General features: G+C 41.5%; 1 protein-coding gene across 1 annotated transcript in view; it reads right to left on the reverse strand.

The window, feature by feature from the left end:
• Positions 1–11,798, reverse strand: part of REV3L (REV3 like, DNA directed polymerase zeta catalytic subunit) — a 63,014-nt gene extending 51,216 nt beyond the window's left edge. The window contains exons 1-4 of the mRNA XM_083608472.1: positions 10,917–11,798; positions 2,285–2,474; positions 1,233–1,307; positions 637–797 (exon numbers count right to left, since the gene is read on the reverse strand). Coding sequence (XP_083464598.1) covers positions 637–797; positions 1,233–1,307; positions 2,285–2,474; positions 10,917–11,055 — 565 coding nt within the window. The 5' untranslated portion in view covers positions 11,056–11,798. The remainder of the gene's footprint in view (positions 1–636; positions 798–1,232; positions 1,308–2,284; positions 2,475–10,916) is intronic.
• Between the last annotated feature and the right edge of the window lie 565 nt (positions 11,799–12,363).

Below are 12,363 nucleotides of genomic sequence, written 5' to 3' on the forward strand. Positions count from 1 at the left end.
AATGATAGCAGCTAGTCTGTCATTTATTGTGAAAAGTGTAACAGGATCTTAAAGTTGGAACCACTACTTAGAACCGATTTATAATGCCTATTTAAAGCCTCTAATCCAATAGGTCTCTACCAGTGTTTCCATAGGTTTGGGGAGGTTGTCTTGATTGAGCATCACATCTCATATGGGAGCATTTCTATGCTAGGCGTGGAGGAGGGGGCGTCTCTCCTCTCGCTGCCTACCTGGTGTCTATCCTAGGCACAGAGGAAAAATGAAGCAATTCACCATATTCAGCTGCATGGAATTACTTGTCATCTATGACTGCTGGCTAATGCTTAAATAGGAGGCTGCAGTAGTTCCAATGTAGCTCTGTATATGCCAGCTAACTTCCTATCATCACAAAAATAACCCTAAGAGAACCCCAAGCTGAATAAATTGTCTCTAAATGTGGGAAAGTACTGTGTTTCTTTCCTCAATTCAAACTACATCTCTACACATTACATGGTATACTAACAGTGAAGAATAGTATGGAAAATACACCATTTATTAGAAAGGCAGAATCAATTATCATATCTTGTGTCACACAAAGTCTATTCCAGAGATTTGTCAAAAACTGCTAAATAATATTTATGAATTGGAATTGCATACCTTTTTTCTTCGCCTTTCTAAACTTGACAGCAGCCAGGTTTATTAGATTCATTCCATACAAGTTGTAATCTATAAAGAGCTGGAGGAGGTAGGGAATATGAGCTTCATGAGGTTGATAGTTTTTATTCATTATGGCTCCACCTTGTAGAAGCTCACACACTCTAAAATGGGAAAAAGTTAGAAATGAAACATATTACCATATTATTTAAATATAATGCTGGTTTAAACATAGCGCTGGTTAAAATATAATGCTGATCAATACTGAAACACAAGCCAAAAGTACAAAATACACTTTTTCTAGCACACAGAATTATAGCTAAACAGTCAAATTTTTAGGCACTAAAACCATGTTCCAAAGAGCCAATTTACATGTGTTATATTTGCAGGAGCAGATATTAAAAGAAGCTGTTTGCATCTGTTTAAGCCAGAAGTTCCCAAACTATGATCCAGGAGCCACCAGTGATCCACAGATTAGAATTAGAAGCAGCAGCTTCTAAATTGTCTTTAAAGGCAGCCGCTGGCAGAGTGCAATATTGAAAGGTAACAGGGAAAGTGTTATTTTCTAAAGTAGACACATCATATTTTTATTACATTACCTTTTCACCATAGCAGGATTATAAAGGTAGATCTTCATAAATTGTCTTTCTTTTTCATGGTAACCATAAAAAGGTCTGGAAAACAAATATTCAGTAAGGTGTAAGGTTATTGTTTGTCCCATGATCTGTATGCTGAACAACCCTATTGTAGTAAATGGCAGTTCAGCACTTTAGACCTTCCACTAAGCTCCAGATTTGGATATCCTCTGTGCATCATAATTATGGCTGTTTGCTAGTCCTACATGAGGGGCATTTTATCATCCAAAATCTATGTAGTAAATGGACCAGAGTGAATCACAGGACTTGAAAGGTAAGACTTTGCTTACTAACACAATCCTAGATGGCTTTAAAACAAATCTTTCGCATATGGTTCTCAAACTATCCAGGAAATATTACAAAAGCTTACCAAAAATATAGTATGTTAAAGAATACAGCACAAGTGTACTGGAAACCTATGTAGTCGATATATTTAATTATTTTGTTTAATAAATTTATAGCCCACTTTAAAAAAAAAAAATCTTCAGAGAAAGAAAAGTTGGGGCTGAATTAAACTCAGGACATCAAATTTACATGGCATCAAAAGGGCAATTAAACTGGTGAGAGAGTGGGAATTGAAATGACTTACTGGGAGGGGGAAAGTTGTTCTCTTCTGTGTATAAGGATACTAACAAGTATTGTCAACTCAAAGCCTTTGCAGAAGTATTTTTAATACACCTTTCTTCAAGTTACAAGAAGGGAGATTCTTACTAAACATTGGGAAGAACTTTCTGACAATAAGACTTGTTTGAGAGTGCAACATACTCCCCCAGTTGGTTGTAGATTCTCATGGCCATCTGTCATGGATACTTTAGTTGAGAGTCCTGCATTTAAGGAGTTTGGACTAGATGATTCTCAGGATCCCTTTCAACTCTACAATTCTATGATTCTAAATCCTTTATTAACTAACAGTGCTTTATAACCTGAATACCTTATAAGTTTCTTTAAATTTTGTCAACAGCAACTCACGCCCCACAACCCACCAAATTAAAAAGGGATAATAAAGTAATACTTACATTCCATATACTAGTGACACTTTGAATACATGCTGAACAGAAGAGGATGGATTTCCTAAAGCTACATTCAGTGCTCGGTCAATGCTGAATGCCAAATGACGCAGATAATGTTCTGCCAGCTGCCCATAACCATCATATGGCACATACAGGTAAGGAAAAATACCATGTAAATGGAGGCAAGTCTTCTGACCTAGAGGACCAGATACCAATATTTGAGAATCATAAAACTGGAAAATTCCAGAAAGTTGTCAAACCTATTTGCCAAAACAATTAATATGATTCACTAACTTTTAAGGGAAATAATAAAAAATCAAATTAATTCTATTGAAAGTAACCTATAAACATAGATTCATGAGTATACGTGAGATATGAACACCTTAAACAAGGTGGATAGTTCATAGAAACAGGTTTACTGTGTGGCCTGTTTTTCATCAGGTTTGAAGTCTACACAATAGTATTTCTGTTTGTTTCTATGAAATTTCTAACAATGCAAAATTTACAATCCTTATTCATCCTAACAGACCTAGAGCACCAAACAAGGATGTCTACTGTCCCAAATCCTCTTTGCAAATGCAATAGAAGCATTAGTTCAAAAACATAAAGTGGCTCCTGGATTTCAAAGTATAAACACAAATGATATGAAACATATTACCAATCAGTCTTTTTGCTGATTATATGCTATTAACACTTTGAACTCCGTACTGACATTTTCAGCACTGAAGTCAATTAGACTGCTTCCATAAGGTGGGTGGTTTAAAAATAATTATGCAACGTTCGTTATCTTTTGTATTAATTTATCACTTTTAGCGCAGAAGCACTTGCAAAAATCCATTTCATACTTGACTTTGAAATTCAGCAGCTTTCAATACATTGCTATCATTATAACTAAGATTATTTTACAAATAGGTGATAAACTTCGATCCCTTGTTAAAAGGCTTAAGGAATGAAAAAAATGTCTGGAAAATATTGTCCTGACTGGGTAGGAATTCAACATGGCATAACTTTGGCCTGAGATTCAAGTGGCACCTTTTCTCAGTCAGGTTGTACTACAAAACAGAGTAGCAGTCCATTCAATTAGACTGGGCCCTCACTTTTTTTTGCAGGGGAGGGGAACCAAATAATCATTATGCAAGGACTTAATCTTCAAAGTGTTCCTTGCAGCGCTTATGGAAATACAGTAGTGCAAAACTCAAAGGCTGGAAACATTTTCTACTTGAAGGTGGTACCAGCAACTAGCCCTGGATGAAAAATTAATTCAGCAATGTAAACTAGTGAAGGAAGAATACAAAAACATGGCTTCTTGGCTATGTGGTCCCTGTTTATCTATGTTAATTCACAAGATGGAGAGATATGGATGCTGCTCTGATTGTTTTGGCAAACCATCTTTGTATGGCTATGGGTGGCATTATTTGGAGTAGACCAATGAAACTAATAGACCTTAGTCATATACAATACTTTTCAATGGCAGTACTATATATTTTAACTGTATAGGGAAAATACATGAATATAAGTTTATGCATTTTTATGCCATGTTATTTCAAAGGAAAATTACCATATTTTCCTTATTAGGAAGCATTAAAACATTAAATAAAACATAAACCTAATTAAAACAAAATTAGCCAGTCCAGAATGACAACAGAGTAGGTCAGGGAATTTCATATACAAAAAGACCTCATAGATACATACATAGAAAAAATATTGCTCATATACTCAATTTTCCTGTTTAATTCCACGACACTATCACAGATTTTGGAAAAATCCAAATTTGCTATCAGGCACCTGAGAATTCCCTCCCCACTGCAGGAAAATGTTACCATATGTGTGTGTGCCAGCAAGTCTGTTCCTTCCTCACAACAGATATAATCAGCTCCATGAGAATGAAAATGGGATGGGGGTGGGGTTGTTTCTGTTTGTTTGCTTTACCTTATCTGCAGGTGAGTGGGTGGGAGAACTGTAAAACTGAACAATTCCAAAATTATACACTGCATTGACAAAAGGCAGTGAATGAATCCAATCAATCAAACTATAACCATTAAGATAAACATGTAAGACATGTTAGCAAAAAAATAGGAATGACCTGAAATCACAAGATTTTAAAGCATTTCCTTGTTGTGGCTGCTACTTGGTATCAAGGGATCCTTTTTTTTCTAAGTAAACAGCAATTATAGTAGTACTCCCTGTAGGGCTGGGGGTGGGAATATCTGAGGTGCTAACAGTTTTGATTCTCTACTACACTACAATCCAGAGCTTTATATGTATACCTGAAAACCATGACTGGAGTGAGGAATCAATATTTTTTGGTGCAGTGGCTTGTAGAAACAAAGAGGCAAATAAAAATTCAGCGTAAGATTTGGAGACTTTTCAGAAAAAATCTTGACCACAGAATCAAGAATCAGGCCATTCACACTGCTTAAACAAGGAGGGAGGGAGGAGCAGAGAGAGGGAATTGACCTCATATATACTACCCAAACTTCGAGTGAAGGCAAGTTAGCAATGTAACAAAAAATAAATAAAACTCCTTTGGCATGTGGCTGCAGTTTGGTAAAAGCAAAGTATAGCATTCTACCAATTTAGTGTTTTTTTTTGCCATGCATAGGATTTATACATAGGCCAAATGACTGATAATAAAATGCAAGCCAAGGATAAAGCAAATACTGACTATAGTACCACTTTCTCAAGAATTTAAAACTACTTTTCTCTACTTGTTTATTTCTTATTATAAATTATGAAACTGGGATACACATTTCCATTACAAGCTAGTTAATCTTTTTTACTTTCTTATTGTATGAAAATACTATTAAATCAGTAAAAGCAACACCAAGGGCTACTTCAATATTATACAACAGTAAATTTATGTTTACCAGCATGTGTACAAGGGTGGGAGGAGAGACCAGCTGAGGCCAACTTCAGCTCCCTGGCGTATACAGCCATATCATATGTACAGTGGAAGCATGCATTTGCTGCAAACACTCATTACATTTTTAGATGTACATGTAAAATGCTTTACATACACATGCAAACATATAATTGGTGCAGCAATGTATTTGATGCTCATGTTTCCATTATTTTGTTGTGTCCAATATAACACAGTAATCCTGGAAAGAAAATCTTTTCTCCTACGTAAATGAACACTTCAGCATTTACCTGATTTTTCCAAAATCAATGAAAATTCCAACACAAATATATTTGTTTTTCATTAAAACATGTTTCAAACAATATATATATATATATATATATATATATATATATATATATATATTCAACAGGCTTTAAAGTGGGTACCGGGCAAGCATTTCTGAAGAGGGATTCAACAACTGGAGTGCCACTGCCCCAAACGCGCACCCTCCAGCAACCACCAGTTGCATATCATTTGGTGAGGGCACCTGGAAAAGGTACTTCAGAATCTGGCTAAGTATATATGGGAGGAGATAATTCAGGTCACCTTGCCATAGCTATTAAAGGTTAAATCAGCACTTTGAATTATTATTATTAAAATTTCTGTGCCTCCCTGGTAAGAGCATTCCACAAACAGGGAGCCACTGCAGAAAAGGCCTGTTCTCATGTTGATGCCCTACAGACCTCTTGTGGAGGCACACGAAAAAGGGCCTCACATGATGATTGAATTGGACCTGGAAACAGAGTTGAAGTAGGTGCAAATGAAGATGTACTGATGTAATTCGGTCATGTTAACCAGTCCCTGTTAAAAACCTTACTGCCTGGTTTGGAGGCACCTGAATTTTTCAGACCATTTTCAATGGCAGTTCCACATATAAGAAAATACAGTAATCCAAGACATGTATTCCCCTTTACTAGCTATTGCACTGGATTAGTCATGGTATATGTGGTACAGTTCTTATCCCCATCTTCCCCTGATACAGTGGATCTTCAAGAAAATAAGTCCCTTTACTTTATTGACCCTGCTGTGCAGGGAGGGCAGCAGCCGATGGAACAAAATTCCCTCTTCACCAGGATTGTTGTTTGTCTCCATACCTCAGAGCAGCTACCAGCAGGCCTTTGCTACCCTTCTCCCTTACCATTCTCACCCTACTGCTACTAGAAGGCGTTTGTTGCTAATGTGTCAAGTGCTATACAGGACATAAAAAAGTTTTATGCTCTTTGCACTATACAGGTGTCTAGACTCTAGACATAGTGAATAGCTTAAGGTCAGATAGAAGTATGCAGACGAGGACAACCAAAATGATCAAGGGTCTGGAAACCAAGCCTTATGAGGAACAGTTGAAGGAGCTTGGTACCTTTAGCCCGTAAAAGAAGAGACTGAGAGGAACTATGATAGCCATCTGGTTTACTGCAATGCACTTGTGCTCAGTCTAGGAGCTGCACTTGTGGGGCTTCACTTATGTTCAATCTAGGGGCTGCAGTTAGTGCAGAATGCTGCAGCACAGTTGCTAACAGGAGTGAGACCTTCTTCTGTTCTGTGATCTGGGTGTTCATTTGCTACTGGGCCAAGTTTATGGATTTACTATTACTGTAGTAGATAAAGCCCTTACCAACTTAGGACCTGCGTTTGCCTCTACACAGTTCCATCCTTATTTCAGACATCATGATATATGAATATATCGTGATGTTTAGCTGGTGATATGTCACTATGTTGAAAACCAGATATTGCCCAGCCCTGCTGTTTACTTACAGGATTGCTTTACCACATATATGCCCACACAGTCGCTTTGATCTGTAGAACAGGCACTGTTACAGGGCACATAATACTCGTTCAGCGCACACACACACACAAAGTCGATCTCTTAGCATGGTGGCACAAACATGTTGGAATGCCCTGCCTATTAACTATATTTGCTATAGTCTTTTCATTGTCTACTTAAAACATTTTTGTTTAGGTATGCCTAGCCAGCAAGTAGTTATATGTTTTATATATTTTTAGCTATTGTTGATTTTAATCATCTTCTGAATATTTTTAAATACCTGTTTACACAGTCATACCTTGGATCCCAAACGCCTTGTGAGTAGAATGTTTTGGCTCCCGAACACCACAAACGCGGAAGTGAGTGTTCCAGCTTGAGAACGTTCTTTGGAACCCGAACGTCCAACACAGCTTCTGATTGGCTGCAGGAGCTTCCTGTAGCCAATCGGAAGCCGCACCTTGGTTTCTGAATGTTTTGGAAGTTGAACAGACTTCCAGAACGAATTCCGTTTGACTTCCAAGGTACGACTGTAATTGTTTTTAGCAATAATTTTAATGTTTTATATTTTGTAAACTACTTTGAGCTTTCTTTGTTTTCAACCATCAATCAGTATATTTATATTTTTTAGCAACATATATAAAATAAAATAAAAATCTGAAGTATGGTGGGATAAAGAACCCTTTTAGTGCATGTGCCTCAGCTTGAAAATATTCTCCCCAGAAAGCTTCACCTAGTGCCCACTTTGATGTCTTTCTTGCAGCAGCCAAAGGCCCTTTTATATTTTAGGCCTTACATTGTTTCTGAGCTAAAATCTTGCTGAAGAATTTGCCTTTGCAAAGAATATACATGTAGTAGGGACATTCAATAGCTATTTGGTATTCTCCTCATTACTCCCCATTAGAGAGCTCATTTTCCTGTTAAAGGCAATAAAGTTGTCAAAGGGAAACTTTCCAGTGTCAGTCTGCATACAAAATTAAGAAGCAACCATGATAATACTTATCTCCAGCCTGTTCACATGGTTGGCTGATCATTTTCTTTCCCATCCAGAGAAAATACAAATGCTCCCCAACCAATGAAATGCACAAGATTCAATAATGCACATAATGTATTTACCAAAATTCAAATTGAGTAGTTCATGTATAAATCCCTTATCCAGCTATGATCACTCTAGTATTATATTATGCAATATATTGATTGCTTCACTGTGAGGTTGCATGCTACATCCTGCAGAAAATTAGTTGCTATATAGAGGATTCCATAAAGAAACTGGTACTGCAGTTCTTTAAATGACCACTGCCCTAAAACCAGGCAGGAAATTTTTTGTAAATTGGAAGAGCTGCCCCCCCGCCATCAGCAATGCCTTACAAAGGCTAGCCAACAGACTAGTAAAAAAAAGTTGTGGCTTGATGTATTTGAGGGACTTACTTGTAAGAATACTCTGGTCACTGTTGTCATGTTGGATCTTATGCAAGTCATGGGAACACTAAATTGATGAGGCATGAAACTTTGATAACAATGCACTAGCTGTAGATTTTTAAATCTTCTTCTTTGGTGATCACTCATAGCCGAGTAAGATGGTCTTCCAAAGACAAGGTTACAATAGCACAGCTATATAATACAGGTATACTGAGGCATGGTACAATGGCAAAATAGTAACTTGACAATTTTTGTACTGCCAGATATGCAGTCATTATATGAAAATTCTGTTCAATTTCAGTGAGACTTCCAGTCCATTCTTATGCAGATTTACTGAAAGTAACTTCCACTGAATTCACTTTGAATATTATTTGGCTTATTCCCAAGTAAGATTGTATAGCAGGCAGCTTTAAGGATGTTGAGAAGCGCTGCTCAAATCTTTTTCCATTCTGTAGCTCTCTCAAGGAGAAGTATCAGGTTAATCTTTAAACTTTTTAGAAGTAAAGAACACCTTATTCCACAGGCCATTTAAAAGTGCATACCATGTTATCAGGGAATTTTATTCAATTACTCTTTATGCTACATTGTGCAGGGGGAGGGGCTTTGCCATACAGGGATGGACAATTTTTATCTTGGCTTGTTGTCAGCCCTCACTTTTGGTTGCCTCCCTTCTCTCATGCCCTGTGGCATATGCAGAAAACTCTGGGATAACAGAAAGGTGCTTTCTGGGCATTCCTAGAAGGCACTGAAGTACTGTCCCCCCCTTTTTGTAAAAGTCCAGTGGGAAGGAAATAAAACATCCTCTCCATCTCACAAGTTGCCCATGAATTGTAGAGAATTCAGTAGAAAAGGAGGGTGTTTTTTATGTCTTTTGTTGGGCTTACACAGGACATATATTGCTTCTCCTCCCGATTCTCTGCACTGGGTATGCAGGGATGTTCACTGCTGCTGTGGATGGGTGTGTAAAAATTTCCAAAAGTAAACATCATAATTGACCACAGTACTCAGGGCGGGGGGGGGGGGGGAGAGCCACACTTGCTAAACAAGAAGCTGCATTTAATGCATAAATACCATGCTGCTTCCACAGCTTCCTTCATACTTATGAATTATGAAAACAATTACCCAGTTTACATAACACTCAAATATTCTCCCTTCATATAATTAGTCTGAAAACGAATTCAAAAAAGTAGGTGAAAATAACATGTGACGTATTAACTTCTGCCAATAATATGTAGGATACTAAACACAAGCAAAGAATCGTAGAAAAGCTATTAATGTTTTACACTAGCATATCTTGTCAACCTACTTCCTTGTTATTCATTACAATATTTGGCCTAAGTCTGAACTATTGTGTCATTTTCTTGTGTAAGTCCAGTCTTTCACCATGCAATCAATATCACTGTGTGGTATCATCAATATATACGTGGCCCAGCTGAAACACAAACTGTAGTTGTCCAGGTCACTTTATGGCTACCAAAGGTTTATATAACATCAACTAAAACTGGTTTGTTAAAACAGTAATGGGAAATTATTATTATTATTTTAAAAACCCAATAACAGTGGTTAGCTTGACTGGTGGAGCAGGAAGATGACAAGAGTAGAGAAAAATGAAAAGAACAGAATGTAGTAATATATGGATATTAACAAGGAATTTTGAAAGGAAAACCAGTTTAGAAATTTTCTGAGGGATTAGAATAGTACTCCTGCAGTGGAGACAACAGCTCTTGTTTACCACCCCAGCGAATTTATGAAGTTTGCAGACTGACAATTTAAAGGCCATGGATTGAAAATGTCCCTGTTATGGATGCTTAATGAAACCTTCATGAAATAAGAACACGCTCAGGAACTTCCTACATGTGGTGTGGAAATTCTACAGCTGAGGAGGTTATGCTTTAAAACACGACAACAACAATAAAAACCCTCCCAATATGAGTTGTTGCTCAGCACTGCCACTAGTATGAAATAGCCCTGTTTATACAGCTGCATTTCATTACGGCTTATAATATTTGTAATACACGGGGGCGGGAGGGGAGCGAATCCATCCACTTCCAGCAGCACAAGCACAGGATACACTGGCAGTGCACCCGAGACACACCAGCAGCAAGTAGAGCGCCCTCCACCCTCCGACCACCTCCCATCCGTGCAACTGTCAGGGGTCAGCGGCGCGGTCCCTACAAGGGAAGGAGGCGCTCTCCCGGCGTTGCCTGCGTGCCATAGCGAACACAATAATACACAGACACACCGCGGCGGGGGCTGCTTGCCGCCGCCGCCGCCACCAGGCGGGGCCCCGGCCATGGGCGACTTCACTCAACCGCAGCGGCCAAAGGGGTGGCGGCGGCGGCGGCGGCGGCAGGTAGGTGAGGCACCCGCTGCAGCGCGCCAACACCGCAGGGAGGAAAGGCAGCGCCTGTCACTCAGCCAGTCACAAAAAGGAGAGGCAGCCCCGAGAAAAGGGCTGCTGCGCTCGCAGGATTCCCGAGCCGCGAATGGTTTCTCAATGGGGCGGAGGAGGGGGAACCTGCTGCACCCCCGACTGGGCGGTTCTCTCTCTTTCTTACCTGCCGGGGTGGCTCCGAAGACTCTCACGACGGGCACCTTCTTGACGGGCGCCTCTCTGAAGTGGGACTGGCAGGGGTCCAGGCCGGGCAGAGGGCTGCTCATGTAGTAGTCGGCGGTCACGACCCTCACTGAGAACATGTTCGCCACTGCGGGGGGAGGCGCCCCTGAGGGCGACCGTTGGGCGCACCGCGAGGCTGGGGTGCACCGCCCCCCACCCCGCACTTACGCCTCCTCAGGCGGCGGCGGCGGCGGCTGCTGCTGCCACCCCGCCGCAGCTCGAGCGCAGCCCCCTCCCTCTCACCCGCCCGCCGCGCGCGCTTCCTCGTGCGCATGGACGAGCGGGCGGAGCACTCATGGGAGGGGGGGGAAGGAGGGGCCCGACGTGTGTGTGCGCGCGCACGCTCCAGCCCTCAGGCGACAGCAGCGGCGGCGGCAAGCCCGGGCAAAGCTCGCCCCAGCCAAGCCGATTGTGTACACCTCACATGGTCAGAAGCCGCCCTCCCTCCCCACTGGAGCTCCTCAGCAGTAGTTCCTTGGCTGCAGCTGTTGTTGCCATGATGATGATGTCACGGACCCAACCACCGCCGTTGGGTGACGGAAGGGGTGTGTTGGCGGTGCCGACCCAGAAGCGCAGGAAGGGCGGGCTGTTGCTTTCTTTCCCCCTCCCACCTCCAGCTTTAGCGCGAGAGTTTGGTTTCTACTTAGTGTGAGGAGGCATCGGTGGCTCGGCTTTCGGCCGCGCTGGCCTGGGTGGGAATGAGAGAAGCCTAGGGAATGCCGAATCGCGGATGGGTGGGGCAGCTTCGGGGCTTGGATGGGGGCTGCTCGTGATCAGGGTCCATGTTTGGCCGCCATTTCGGAAGCCCTTGTCTGTAGGAAAAGGTGAGTCTTAGGGGCGCTTCAGAGGACAAGAGGGGTGATGAAAGGGGAATCTCGGGTGCCGGTAACATTTATAGGGCGCAGACATAAATGGGGTGGGGGGCGAAGAGAAAGGCCCTTCTAAGGTAACGTCTCCTCTGCGCGCGCGCTCCCCTGGGCTTCTCGCGCGGGGGGCGGTGCGGAAGAGAGAAAGATGAATGAAGCGCGGAACTCATTTTATAAAAGGGCGGTTGCCGCTGCTCGTGTTCCTGATTGGGCGGGGCTACTCTCGTGCTCTGCGGAAGTGGAAACCGCCGTGCTCTTCCCTTTGCCCCGCCCATTGCCGCAAGTGAGGAGCTCAGAGTTGCTTTCGCAGGAGCCCCTGTATGAAGGCTAAACCCGGGCGCTCTTGAGCAAAGGGCCTCCGGTGGAAGGACCCTTGCTCCTACTATTGCGTAGCGATGTTTTACACACACACACACATACACACACACACAGCCCTCACTCAAGCTTGGGGATGTATATGTGGGTCAAAACTTGAAATACCTGGAACGTCATGTCTGATACCTGTTATACTCTGATTTCCCC

Source organism: Podarcis filfolensis (assembly GCF_964270895.1).
Source record: "Podarcis filfolensis genome assembly, chromosome: 3".
In the NCBI taxonomy this organism is placed as follows: Eukaryota; Metazoa; Chordata; class Lepidosauria; order Squamata; family Lacertidae; genus Podarcis; species Podarcis filfolensis.